This window comes from Geotrypetes seraphini, chromosome 3 (assembly GCF_902459505.1).
Source record: "Geotrypetes seraphini chromosome 3, aGeoSer1.1, whole genome shotgun sequence".
Taxonomy (NCBI): domain Eukaryota; kingdom Metazoa; phylum Chordata; class Amphibia; order Gymnophiona; family Dermophiidae; genus Geotrypetes; species Geotrypetes seraphini.
In genome coordinates, this window is record NC_047086.1 from 347,598,409 (window position 1) to 347,613,047 (window position 14,639).

Below are 14,639 nucleotides of genomic sequence, written 5' to 3' on the forward strand. Positions count from 1 at the left end.
TTGTTTTGTTTTCATCATGGCTTCTTTTGAGCCCTGTAAGTCTAAATTCAGTTTTGTCATACACTTGCTGACCCAGGGAGTGAAAGACCTGATCCAGTAATAAAATTCAGGTTCATGCACCTGACGTACTGGGCAATCTGCAGCCCTTCTGCTGTTCTAATGAATAACTTATTTAAAAGTTAGGTTTATGATTTTTAATATTCAACAATTTTTATTGAGCTGGAACTGGTAAGTAACAAATACAATTTTAAAACAAGAAGCAAAGAAATAAAAACAGAATCCAAAGAACAGAGTGAGTAATCAAGAGTAGCATCATAAACAGGATTTCAATCTAGGTTTTTGCTAAAAGTCACAAAGAACTCCAAGAAAGCAACATCAGTAATACAAAACCAACTCTACAACCCCCCCACCCCCAATAAGGTCCCCCCTGTCACCCACCACCTGATTTTAGGTGGTGGGTGGTTGGATTTTTATTCATATTTTTTAATTGAATTTTTAAATTACAAATAAGCAAACTTTACTTGAATACAGATTTGGAAAATGAAGTTCACTAAATGTGAAATCCGATAAGAAAATTTCCTCTCATTTAGTCCACAAATTAAGAGATCCAGGAATTAGAAAGAAAGAAAAAAAAGAGAAAATCCCTGCTGGTAGTGAAACTACCAACAGCATAGCTTTCAGCTTCTCAGATGCGTGCAAGCCCTAGTGGCACGACAAGCCCATGTATCATAACTGGAGTTGTCTAATATTACACTTAATAAAGGTTAGAAACCATTCAGTGTGACACATATGCAATAATAGAGGAAATCATGAGCCAGCAAAATGTTTTTCACGTCACTATAATTGCAAGGAGACCATAAGGTTATCACTTTTTATTAGACGCTAAAGTGCCTTTGACAGGGCTGTGTTGGAGGAAACCCATTAGTATGGACTGTTATAGCAGACTGGAAAGGAAGATGAAATTTGTTCTTCCTGCAAAATTTCTTTCTTTGAGTCCTACTAGACCAGTCCAGCACTCTCCCGGGAAGACTGTGACTTGCTGTCAATTTTCTATAGAAAATAAATTTTCAAAACTTCTGAACATTACCTAGCTGCTTCATTGTGTTTTGTATATGTTTGTCTTTAAAAATTTGTTCCAGGCTGTACCCTATCAGTGATGTCACTATAAAGTTAAGATTCTTGGCTTCCATTGGCTGATAGACCAGTCCAGACCAAAGGATTGTATAATCCTATCAGGACTTGAGGAAGGAAAATTAGCAGGTAAGTAACAAATTTCACCCTTTTGACTAAAAACAGCACTGCATATTTTGTTCTTTAGAAGAGGAAAAAGGAGAAGCTGAAGAAAAAGAAGGAAAAGAAAAACAAGAAAGAAAAAGCAGGGCCTGTACAGATATCCAAGGTATATGGCATTTTTTTGTCACTTAGTTTGCTCATTCTGTTGTTTTTCTTTGTTTTGTTTGCTTGCTTTGATTTTGTAGTTTCTGTTGTTTGGGTTTCAAATTCCACTAAAAGAAGCCTCTTTCTGAGCTTCAGTACTATAAGCTCTCATTGCAGTAGTTGGGTTTATTTCTGTTTATTTTTATATCATCTTTCCAATTCAGGCCAGCTACTGCAGCAATATCCCCTGGCCAGGGGACCCGAATTAGGGACTCCCTCTAAACCCTAACTCTGGCTACAATGTGTCCCTTTTGAATGATACCTACGAGTCCCTATGTGAGCTTTGAATGCCATCTCCATATCATCCCAGTGAGCCATGGAGCAACCTTGTAGTTTTATCCATGGAAGCCTTTTTGGAATCTGGACAGAACTATCTCAATTTTGTAGTATTGCCTTGCGGGTGGATTAGTAAGCAGACCAGTAAGAATCCTCCATCATGTTGGCCATTCTTGCACAATCTTAACTTATAGATGTGTCAGGAAGTAATCTTTTCTTTGAGATGGACCACCCAATCAAGGAGATCAAAGTGGGCCCATAGTACTAACTACAGATTTGTACTAGCACTGACTGCAGCAATAATAGTCTGACTTCTGCATTTTTTCATAATTATGATTTACTTCCCATCGACTCTTCATGTGAAATGCAGGAGCCTGGACTGGCCAACAGCCTGATCTAACGTTATTTAGTGTCATTCCATTTTTCTACCAGTAGAGATCTCCCAGTTGTATAACTTTGTAGTGTTTCTTCTGTAGCTAAAGCACATCTTTATCTAAGCTGTCACAATGTGTGTGTATGTTTAATATCTGTATCTTTATCTAGCTATAAATTGTGCCAAAGCATTATAGAAACGCCAGTATCCCTAAATTAAGAAATTATTGCCACTTTTACCACTAGAAGGTGTTCTCTTTAAAATCGTGAGTTAGCACATTAAACACAAGTAGAAGAAAATGTTCAGTGAGGCAAGAGGCTGACAGTGCAGTGTATGAAACAATCCTTTGGAAAGAGTCTGTTAAGGTCTCTGTTGTAAACATGTAGCATTTTTTATTTTACTAGTTTTTGAAAGACAAAAATAAAAATGAAAACTACAGTATGATCACAGGAAAGAAAATCAAGATGAAGATTAAGAAGAGTAAAAAGGACAAAGAGGTAATGGTGTGCATAATTAACAAGTTGATGCATAATTATGTAATTTTCTCAAAGCTAGCATGGTGGTGATCAAGGGCAACAGTCCATGCGCAAACAGTTGTTTTGTCATATTGTTGAACTGTGTGGCTCTTGCAAGTGTGAGACTAAGTCAAAAAGTCAAAGGGAACATGGAAAATACCATAAGGAACAATGGGTAGTGAAAGCGTAAATGTAAATCAGAAATAACACAATCCTTGAAAATGGCAAACTTTCTTTTTTGTTTTTTTAATTTTTTATTCATTTTCATTTATCAACAAGTGTAACATAAAAATTTTAAAAGATCACATAAAACATACACTTGAATTCTTTTCATGTATCACTGTAAATACAATATATTATTCTGTATTTATAAACAATAATACCTAAAATATCTGTATTACCTAATATGTATAATAATTGTTGTTAAAATTTAAACCCTTCTTTTCCCTCCCCTTCCAATATACATAACAATTATAATAAAAATAATGACAAATATTTTATGAGATAAATTAAATAAAATGAATCCCACCCCCCTCCCTTCTTAATAAGATTTTTATTATGGGAAATTGATTTTATTCATTACAGAATTCTGCTAATGGTCCCCAGATCTTCTGAATCTTGCCAAAATAACCTCTGTGTTGCTAATGCACGCTCCATTTTATATATATGGCATACGGAATTCCACCAGAACCTATCATAATTTTTCCAGTTAAATGTAATTTGTTGTACTTTCTTGAAAAAAGCTTTACATATGGTAGGATTAGCTCAGAGACACGGAGGGGTAATCAAAAGGGGAAAACCTCAACCACCCAATCATTGCTGATATCCTCCACACTTTTTAGCTTTTTTAATTATAAATTATGAAAAACTGTGAACTTCAAATCACTTTCTAATTTCCTTAGAAGTCTTTTATGAGGTACTTTGTAAAATGCGTTTTGAAAATCCAAATGCACAATATCTTTTTCTTCAGTTCACCTTAATCCACATGTTCATTTACCCCTTCAAAGAAATGCAGAAGATTGGTGAGGCAAGACTTTCTCTCAATCTGTGCTTCCGCACTGTGTTTCCCCAAAAATAAAACCTAGCATCATTTTCGGGGTAGGTCTTACTATAAGCCCTACCCCAAAAAATCTGCTGTATAACTGATGACATCATCAGTAACATGGTAGATTGAAATCCCCGACGGACAAGGCCAAGCAGCCTATTTAGAGTGCTGCTTCAGTTGAAGGTAGGGCTCACTCATGGTCGGCGGGGAGGGAAGGATGGAGGGTCAGCAGGGGTTTGGCTGCGCGGTGGGGGCGGGGGTGCTCAAGGGTTCTGCTGCACGAGGGAGGGAAGGATAGAAGCTGAGCTAGGGTTAAGCACGAGGGATGGCAGGGAGGGAAGGATAGAAGCTGGGCAAACTTCTGCTGCACAGAGGGAGGGAGAGGAAGAAAGATGCACATATGGGGGAGAGAAAGGAAAGAGGAAGAATTGGGGTGAAGGAGAGGAAGGGAGAGATGATCATGTGCATACCCCAAAAATAAGATCTAGTGCCTTTTTTGGGCCCCAAATGAATATAAGACACTGTCTTATTTTCGGGGAAACACGGTATATGTTCTGTCATTTTGTTCTTTATAATAGTCTCTACCATTTGCCCGGCATCGATGTCAGACTCGCCAGTCTATAATTTCCCAGATCACCTCTGGAACCTTTTTTTAAAATCAACATCATGTTGGCCACCCTCCAGTATTCTGGTACTATTCTGTTAAAAAATAAAAATTACTAACAATAGCTCTGCAAGTTCATTTTTCAATTCTATCAGCACTCTGGGATTTTACAATTATTTTCAGTCTGATCTTTCTTCCACTTTCTGAAGGATTCTCTTAACTCATAGCTTCCTTCACCTCACTCATTAACCACGTTGGCTTCTGTTTGGTCTTCCTTCCTCCTTTTTATAATACATGAAATATATCTAATCTGGGCTTCCAGGATGGTGTTTTTAAATAACATCCACGCCTGATGTATATTTTTGACCTTTTGCTGCTGCACCTCTAAGTTTCTTTTTTACAATTCTCATGTTATCATAGTCTCCTTTTAAGTGCTATTGTATTTGATTTCATGTGTAAACTTATTCCAGGGATTATATCAAATCTGATCATGTTATGATCACTGTTATAAAGCAGCCCCAGCACCATTACCTCCCTCACCAATTCATGTGCTCCACTAAGAACTAGATCTAGAATTGCTTCACCTCTTGTCGGTTCCTGAACGTGCTTTAGTAATCGGCAATTATCCCAGGACAAGCAGGCAGCATATTCCCACACATGGGTGACGTCACCGACGGAGCCCCGCAGCGGACAGCCTCGAAAGCAAACTTGCTTGAAGATCTCGATCTTTCGAGCACTGCACCGCGCATGCGCGCGTGCCTTCCCGCCCGAACTAGGGGGCGCATCTCCTGAGAGGATCCTCAGTTCGTTTAATTCCGCGGAGACAAGAAGACACGTTTTTCTACATCTCTGCAGCATTGCCTTCTCTTCACCGCGGCTGTTTCTTTTCTTTCAAGTAAAGTTCAGTCGCTGTGCACTCCTATTTCTTTTTCGTTTTCTTTTCTAAAAAAAAAAAAAAAAATTTTTCAATTGTTTCTTTTATTTCTTGTCCGGCCGGTGAGCCTTGGGCCTAGGCCCAATTGCTCCTTTCATTCGACACGGACTTTATTTTTTCCATGTCCCGGCCTCTCACCGGGTTCAAACGTTGTCGTCAGTGTAATCGTGTGATTTCGGTCACCGATCCCCACTGTCGCTGTCTACAGTGTCTGGGTCCCACTCATTCCCCAGAAGATTGTCACCGTTGTTTCACTCTTACTCCACGGGCTTTTCGACGCCGGTGCGCTCAATTTTTTCAACTTTTCGGAGACATGGAGCAACCTTCGGATTCTACTTCGACCTCGGCGGCTGCCCCGGTCTCGAAGGCTTCGACTCCGACGACATCGACGACTACGGTCTCGAAGGCTTCGACCCAGGCTCCGGCTAGAGCTTCGGTCTCGAAGGCCTCGATCTTGCCTGCTTCGGTTCCCTCGAAGACGGTGCCATCTGCGAAGTCTTCTATGGGGGGTAAGTCTCCGGGTTCTCTTTCAGGTACCGTACCCAAGAAGCAACCAGAGTCCTCTGCACGTCCATCTTCCAAGCGTACCTCCAAGATAAGGGAATACTCACCTTCGAGGTCGCCCTCTTCGGAGCGTACTGCTGCACCTACGAGGTCAGAACCTTCTGTCTCGGTGCCGATGCTGGAGGACATGTTGAAATCTATACTCACTACTCAAATTTCCTCCTTAGTGGCTCAATTAGTCCCATCCTCGACCTTGCCTCGGACTGATCAGCCTGTCACCCAACCAGAGCTTCCAGTATCTCGAGGCCGATCCAGGACACCGAAGAAAATTTCTTCATCTGATTCTTCTCCGGACTCACCTCCTCCAAAGCACCGGTCAAAGCATTCGAGACCTATTGCTTCCAAGCTTCGGAGAGAGTCTTCGGCATTGGATACTGAGACTTCTTTACCTCATTCTTCGAAGCCGAAGCATGGATCTCGACACCATCGCACATCGACTCGAAGTCTTTCTCGACCGAAGACTCCACCGTCGAAGCCACCCCGTCGAGACAGTTCACCACAGACCTCGACTCATTCTGTACCACGTACACCTGGTACTTCTCCATCCAGGAGCCTTAAGAGAAAACATTCTCTTACTCCACCTCACAGTGCAGCTTCTTCTGTGACTCTACGTCTCGACTCAGAACCACTTTCACCATATTCCAGAGAGGCTTCTCCCTCATACTCAGCTCTTCCTAAATCTCGCAGTGTATCTCCTGAGGAAGCGTCTGATTCCAAATCCATTTCTTTTGCCAAATTTATTTTTGATATGGGACAAGCTCTCAAACTGGATCTTCATTCAAATTCTAAGTATACTCCTGAATATTTAGCAGATATGGAGCTTCCTCATCCACCTAAAGAGTCCCTCAGATTACCTATGACTCCTGTTCTGAAACAAACCTTTGTTCGTAATATGGAGACTCCTTATTCCATCACTGCCATTCCATCTAAATTGGAATCCTGTTATCGAACAGTTCCATGTAAAGGTTATGAAAAGTCTCAACTATCTCATCAATCCCTGGTAGTGGAATCCTCTTTAAAGAAAGCACATCCTTCTAAAATCTATGCTTCAGTTCCTCCAGGTAGAGAGGGTCGTACCATGGATAAGTTTGGTCGCCGTTTATACCAGAACTCTATGATGGCAAATAGAGTTCTTAATTACAGCTACATTTTTACATCCTATTTCAACCATTTTCTGAAGATTTTACCATCTTTTTACCCGGATATCTCTACCACTCGTCTTTCAGAATTTAAACTCATCCTTAAGACTCTTTCTCAATTACGACTCTTCATGTTACAAGCCTCATATGACGCATTTGAACTCTCGTCTCGAGTATCTGCCTTTGCTGTAGCCATGCGTCGTTTAGCATGGTTACATATTGTGGACATGGATCCCAACCTTCAAGATCGATTGGCAAATCTACCTTGTCAGGGAAATGAATTATTTGATGACTCTATTGAGGCAGCTACCAAGCGTCTTTCAGAACATGAACGCTCTTTTGCTTCCCTCATTCGACCAAAACCTAAACCTGCACCAACTAGAGGTTTCAAACAGACTCCACGTCGTTATCCTCAGAAAACGACTCCTGCTTTTTCTAGACCTCCTCCTCGTCGTCCTCCTCGTCGTCCTCCTCAACAACAGCGACAACAAAAGTCTCGGACTCCTGCTGTCACCAAACCTGCTCAGTCTTTTTGACAATCTCCACATGAGCATTCCAATTTCTCTGTTTCCAAATTCTCCCCTCCCCATAGGGGGTCGCCTCTCCACATTTTATCACCAGTGGGAGCTCATTACATCAGATCTCTGGGTGCTTACCATCCTACGAGAGGGATACTCTCTTCGGCTACTTCAGGTGCCTCCAGATCGCCATCCAAGAGAGTGTCCTTCCAATCAGTCGCATCTTCCCCTTCTTCTTCAAGAAGCTCGAGCTCTGCTTCTCCTACGAGCTGTGGAGGAAGTTCCTCTTTCCCAAAGGAACTTGGGATTCTACTCCCGTTATTTTCTAGTTCCCAAAAAGACGGGGGATTTGCGACCGATCCTGGATCTCAGAGCTCTCAAAAATATCTAGTCAAAGAGAAATTTCGAATGCTCACTCTGCCAACTTTATATTCTTTAATGGATCAAGGGGATTGGATGTGTTCCCTCGATCTCAAAGAGGCGTATACTCATATCCCTATTCATCCAGCATTTCGCAAGTACCTCAGATTCCAAGTAGGAAGCCTTCATCTGCAGTACCGAGTTCTCCCCTTCGGATTGGCTTCTTCTCCCAGGGTTTTCACAAAATGTCTCGTGGTGGTGGCTGCAGCTCTTTGCAACCAGGGTCTCCAAGTATTTCCATACCTAGACGACTGGCTCATCAAAGCTCCCTCTTTTTCAGGGGTTATTGCAGTGACCCAACAGACTATTCTTTTTCTACAAAGTTTGGGATTTCACATCAACTTTCCCAAATCTCAGTTGACCCCTTCTCAGTCTCTCCAGTTCATAGGAGCAACTCTGGACACTATCAATCTGAAGAAGGGCGGCCTGACGTGGTTGTGGAAGGTATACCTTCCACAACCACGTCAGGCCGCCCTTCTTCAGATTTCTCAAAAACTCTTCCAACTTTCAACTGTTCCAGCACGAAAGATGATGGTTCTGCTCGGTCACATGGCTTCTACAGTTCATGTGATTCCTTTTGCCAGACTTCACCTTCATATTCCTCAATGGACACTGGCATCCCAATGGCAGCAATCCGTGGATCCACCAACTCGACTGATTTCCATAACTCCTTCATTGCGGAAGTCTCTCCGTTGGTGGATGCTCTCTTTGAATCTTTCAAGAGGCTTGCTGTTCCATCCTCTTCCTCATCAGAAAGTCCTCACAACCGACTCCTCAATGTACGCATGGGGAGCTCATGTGGATGGTCTTCGCACTCAGGGTCTCTGGACTCAAGCAGACCGTCGGTGTCATATCAATCTGTTGGAACTCAGAGCGATATTTTATGCTTTCAAAGCTTTTCAACATCTCCTTCACGACATGGTGATTCTTGTACGTACCGACAACCAGGTAGCCATGTATTATGTCAACAAACAGGGAGGGACGGGATCTCACTCCCTCTGTCAAGAAGCTCTGAAATTGTGGCATTGGGCAATTCTTCACAACATCTTCCTCAGAGCTGTTTATATTCAGGGTCAACACAATTATTTGGCAGACAAATTGAGTCGTCTTCTATAGCCTCACGAATGGACACTCAATTCTCCTACTCTTCGCCAAATCTTTGCCCGTTGGGGAACTCTGCAGATAGATCTGTTTGCGTCACCTCTCAACTTCAAACTGCCTCAATTTTGCTCCCGCATCTATGCCCCTCAACGTCTCGAAGCGGATGCGTTTCTACTGGACTGGAGGAATCAGTTCCTTTATGCTTTCCTCCGTTTCCTCTGATTCTCAAGACTCTAGTCAAACTGAAGTCCAAACATGCACCATGATTCTGATAGCTCCTCGATGGCCCAGACAACCTTGGTTCTCCCTTCTACTTCAACTCAGCACCAGGGAGCCTCTTCTTCTACCAGTATTTCCCTCTCTACTCACGCAGAGTCACGGATCCTTGCTTCATCCCAATCTGCAGTCTCTACATTTAACAGCTTGGTACCTTTCTGCATAACAGACTTTTCTCAATTTTCTCCGTCTGTTCAAGATATCTTACTTGCTTCCAGGAAGCCATCAACTAGACAATGTTATGGCCAGAAGTGGACTAGATTCTCTGCTTGGTGTTCTACACGTCACTTGCCACCCAGATCTTCCTCCTTGACATCCGTTCTGGACTATTTACTTGAAACTTGAAACTTAAACTTGAAACTTGATTTACTTCATTTGTCACAATCTGGACTTCAAACTACATCTATTTGAGTCCATCTTAGTGCTATAGCTGCTTTTCATCAGCCTCTGGATGGAAAATCCCTTTCTGCACATCCTATGGTTTCTCGCTTTATGAAAGGACTTCTCAATCTCCATCCACCGCTTAAACCACCTCCAGTGGTTTGGGATCTCAATGTTGTTTTAACTCAACTTATGAAACCTCCTTTTGAACCGCTTGACAAAGCCCACCTCAAGTATCTCACTTGGAAAGCTGTGTTTTTGATTGCCCTCACTTCCGCTCGAAGAGTCAGTGAGCTACAAGCTTTGGTTGCAGATCCACCCTTCACAGACCTTCACAGGTCCTCCGTACTCATCCTAAATTCTTACCTAAAGTTGTTTCGGAATTTCACATCAATCAGTCTACCTGTGTTTTTTCCAAAGCCTCATTCTCATCCTGGAGAAGCTGCTCTTCATACCTTGGACTGTAAACGTGCTTTGGCTTTCTACCTCCAAAGCACTCAACTTCACAGAACATCTCCTCAACTTTTCATCTCATTTGATCCAAACAAGTTGGGACGTCAAAACGCACAATCTCCAACTGGATGGCTGCTTGTATTTCTTTCTGCTACACTCAGGCTGGTCTTCCTCTGCAAGGTCGAGTGACGGGCCATAAAGTTAGAGCTATGGCGGCATCTGTAGCTTTCCTCCGATCAACTCCTATTGAGGAAATCTGCAAGGCTGCCACTTGGTCCTCGGTTCATACTTTCACCTCTCATTATTGTCTGGATTCATTATCCAGGAGGGATGGCCACTTTGGCCAATCTGTTTTGCAAAATCTTTTTTCGTAAATTGCCAACTTCCCCCCATCCCTTTTTACTTAGCTTGGAGGTCACCCATGTGTGGGAATATGCTGCCTGCTTGTCCTGGGATAAAGTACAGTTACTTACCGTAACAGTTGTTATCCAGGGACAGCAGGCAGATATTCCCACAACCCTCCCACCTCCCCTGGTTGGCTTCTTGGCTAGGTATCTGAACTGAGGAACCTCTCAGGAGATGCGCCCCCTAGTTCGGGCGGGAAGGCACACGTGCAGTGCTCGAAAGATCGAGATCTTCAAGCAAGTTTGCTTTCGAGGCTGTCCGCTGCGGGGCTCCGTCGGTGACGTCACCCATGTGTGGGAATATCTGCCTGCTGTCCCTGGATAACAACTGTTACGGTAAGTAACTGTACTTTTCTGCTAATTGGCAACATGATGGTTCCTCTTGCACTACCAACCCAGCACCATTACTGTGCCAAAGCAGTAAGCCTCATTGGTATAGTGAGAGATGCCAGAAAAGCAGGAGCTGCCATACTGACAGCAGTCACCAGAACAGCAGCATCTACCTGGATACACCAGTATGACCTGATGTTCTGGGAGTCATTAGATTACAGGAATGCCAGCTGTTCTTAGATAGGGGCCATTGGAAAAGAGCCCTGAGAAAAGACTGGAGCATGTTTCTGTCTGTCCTGACTCTTGTTCTTCTGTAAAGGCTGTAGCACCCTTGATCAACACTCGAATTGTGTAAAAATTGGTACCTTGGATATACTGACAGTTTGAAACTTCATTAAGTGATATTTGTTCATTAGTTTTTTGGATTATATTTTGTCATGCTAGATTTGTTAATCACCAGGGGAGTACTTTTGGAAAAGGATTGTGAGCTTGGAGCATTTAGTTATGCCTTAAAATAGGGCTCATGATCATTTTGGGGGAGAGGGGAGGGGCAAAGACCATATTAGTGAGCTTAGTGACCAAGGTACCCTTCCTCCTGAGCTTCAGCACCTGTCTGCAGATGTTCTATGGCCCTGTCCCTCTTGTAATTCTCTCTCTCTCTCTCTCTCTCTCTCTCTCTTTTTTTCTCTCTTTTTTCTCTTTTTCTCTCTCTCTCTTTCTCTCTCTCTGCAGGGCTCACCCTTACTTTAAAGAGTATTTTGTTGAATATTTATATATCTTAACTGCTTACCTATAAAAGATGTCCCCCCTAGACCCCAGAATTAATTAGGCAAAGTCCCACCTCAGGAGTTGATTCCTGAGTTTTAAATTGCAGAGATGGCTGCTCGCTTAATGCTAGTTCTAAGTTCTGGAAAAGCTGTTCTGTCACCCACTTGTATGTCTGATTAGTCCTGTATTGTATGGAGAATGCTTGCAAATCACCTAACTACTGTAGGGGATTTAAAAAATTATTCTAGGACTTGTGTGCCACCGTTGTGTGAAGGCAATGATTTCCCTGTTGGTAAAAGTCACAGTGATATATAAACATGTGGTCTTACTGTTAGATGTGTTTTAATATTTACAGTGAAATGCTAATGTTAATAGCTTTTCATAAATGACTCTTAACATAGAATCTGGAATAAAGGTTATATTTGCTTTCTTAGAATGTTAATCATGAAGAGACTAACCTAAACACCATTCTCCATTATGTCTAATCAGAGGGACCGAAATCGTGCTGAACTCTTGGAATTCCTGAACTCTGCCTTGTAATGCACAAGAAGGAAGTCTGCCAAGCCATCTGCTTCACAAGCCCTGCCGAAAACAGAACCTCAGGGAAGCAAAGGCCTTTCATCACAAGTCAAAGACTGTTAATCTGTGTGAATGTGAAATATTGCTAAAGAGACATACTGTCCATAAAGCTCCGTGGTCCTCATCTGAGACCCTGAATGGCTAGTTGCATTAGAACACTGTATGCATTTTATGCACGATTCCATTCATAGAAGAACACATTGTTGGACTTCACTAAATGAAATTTCAGCTTGAGTGGTTGGCAAGATCAGCTTATGACGGTTTTCCATTTAAGGACGTTGTTGCTGATCTATATGTATGAAATTATTCTGTGTATTTGCTCTTTTAGTTAAGATTTTATTGGTTCTAAAAATTAAATTTTTTTTCTGTAAATATTCTCTATTACCCGGCCACTCTTCCCCATGGCCTAATTATCCAGTAAATTTTTAAAACAAAATCCTGCCTGAAATGCTTTATTCAGTTTTACACTAGCATTTGAATCCCTAACACCCAGTTTCCATATTTTGCTTTGACACTGGAGCAGGAGCAGCAGCTTTAAAAAAAAAAAAAAAAGTATCTTTTCTATCAAAATAATGCGCTGTATTTTGTATTAAAGTGAATGCTGTCAGTTGTGATCTTTGAATGATAACATTTAATTAAATTGGTTACACATCCAAAGTCAACAGCGTATATTAGATGTATGTTCTGCTCTTGTACATATTGCATAGGCCCAGATTAGAGTCTAGTTCTCTTCTGATTTTTTAATTGCTCATGCTGGCTCAATAATTTAGCCATAGTAGTGTTGTGTTGTTATTTTCAAGCCTGCCTTTGGAAGTCCCAGCCATCATGTTGTAGTAGTACCCACAAGACTGGTTGCTCATGCATCAGTTCCAAATACAGCTGCGGCTTATCACCTATCTAGGGAGTTAGCAGCACTCTCCAAATTCACATGGCCACAGAGTGTGTGACCCTGTGATATTGCAGGACAATGAAGTCCTATAAACCATCTTGGGTTTCACAATCCCATTTGAGCTACATCAGTTCGGGAAGTTCTAGAAAAAGGTAGGACAGAGTGATAAAAGGAACTAAACCCATGCAATTACAAATAGGCACTGGTGCAATAAATTGAATGCAAATCTGCCTTGAGCTGGAAGCAACTGCCATAGTAAAAAAAAAAAAAAACTGAGGAAAGCATGTGGAACATGGCTGCCAAAATTATTTCCAACCTATCAGCATTTATATATGCATGTGTATGTTTTTGTATCTGTGTGGGTGGGTGTGTATGGTGTGTTTTGTTTTGGGGTTGGTTTGTTTTTTTGGGGGGAGGAGGGGGGGTTTGCTTTTCTTTTGTATCTGTGATGATTCTGATGTAGATGGGAAAGGTGATGTGAATGAACTGTTTTCCAAACATTCCAGTGGGTTAGAAAGAGTAGTAACATAAAATGTCACTAGCAACAGATTTCAAAGTATTCATTTTATACTTCAGCCCAGGACTACTCGGCGGTCTGCAGTCTGGACCTTCCACATGGACCACTGGGAGAAGGGGCTAGTTTTATGTTATCTATTTTTTTACTCTCACATGGTAGTGGCAAACCGACCCCTTCCTTCAATCCCTTTCTCTGGCTTTAGGTCCATTTTACCCAAGCCCGGAGCCTGCTCTCTGCTTCACCTCTCCCCCTTCTGACATAGTAGTGTGCCCCACCCTTGTGGAAGCAAGAAATTATCTAGGGGAAAAAAGTTAGCCTACCCCTATCCTATTTATCATTACTTCTACCATGGGTATAGGGGTTATTTTATAAGTCATTTCTGTGCCTAAAACAGCATTTTACATACATAAATAGGCATGGATAAAATTGTTTGGCATTGAAGTTTATAAAATTACTAGTCTTGAAGCCCGTTACATTAACGGGTGCTAGAATATATGTCTGTCTTTCTTTCTCTCTCTCTCCCTGGCCCCCTTTCTCTGTCTTTCTGTCCCTCTCCCTGCCCCTGTGTCTTTCTTTCTGTCTCCCTCCCTCCCGCTGTCTGTCTGTCATTTTTTCCCTGCATTTCCCCGTGCAGCAGCAACAGCATTTCCCCCCCCCCCACACACTTCCCTGTGCAGCAGCGATATTTCCCTTCCCCTGTATACAGTCACAAGTGACTCGGGTTAGAAATCAAATAATGTTTAAAAATTAAAAATGCCTTCCTCAGGAGTCTTATGGGGTCCTTGGTTGTCTTAAATATAAAAACATAAAAGTCACAAAAAATCCAAGTACTGCAGACTACAAACAAGTAGCACAGCTCACAAGACTCCAATGACTCATAGGTTGGTGCTATTTGGATTTTGTTGTTTTGCCACTTATTCCCCATCCAGGTCCACGCTCTCTTGTAGTTGCATGCTATGGATTTTGCAAAAGAAGTTTGCAGAATTACGACTTAAGTACAATTCTGTGCATAATTTCTAATTAGTGCCAAATAGCAATAATTATAGCCAATAATTGGTAACGAATTTCAGTTAGCATCTAATTATCCCCTCTTTTACAAAACCGTAGTGTTTTAAC

At 41.9% G+C, this 14,639-nt stretch overlaps 1 protein-coding gene across 1 annotated transcript in view; it reads left to right on the plus strand.

Annotated features, from left to right (window-relative positions):
• The window catches only part of LOC117357465 (corepressor interacting with RBPJ 1-like), a 30,200-nt gene extending 17,421 nt beyond the window's left edge, over window positions 1–12,779 (plus strand). The window contains exons 6-8 of the mRNA XM_033938123.1: window positions 1,319–1,399; window positions 2,491–2,583; window positions 12,028–12,779. Coding sequence (XP_033794014.1) covers window positions 1,319–1,399; window positions 2,491–2,583; window positions 12,028–12,078 — 225 coding nt within the window. The 3' untranslated portion in view covers window positions 12,079–12,779. The remainder of the gene's footprint in view (window positions 1–1,318; window positions 1,400–2,490; window positions 2,584–12,027) is intronic.
• The last annotated feature ends 1,860 nt before the right edge of the window (window positions 12,780–14,639 follow it).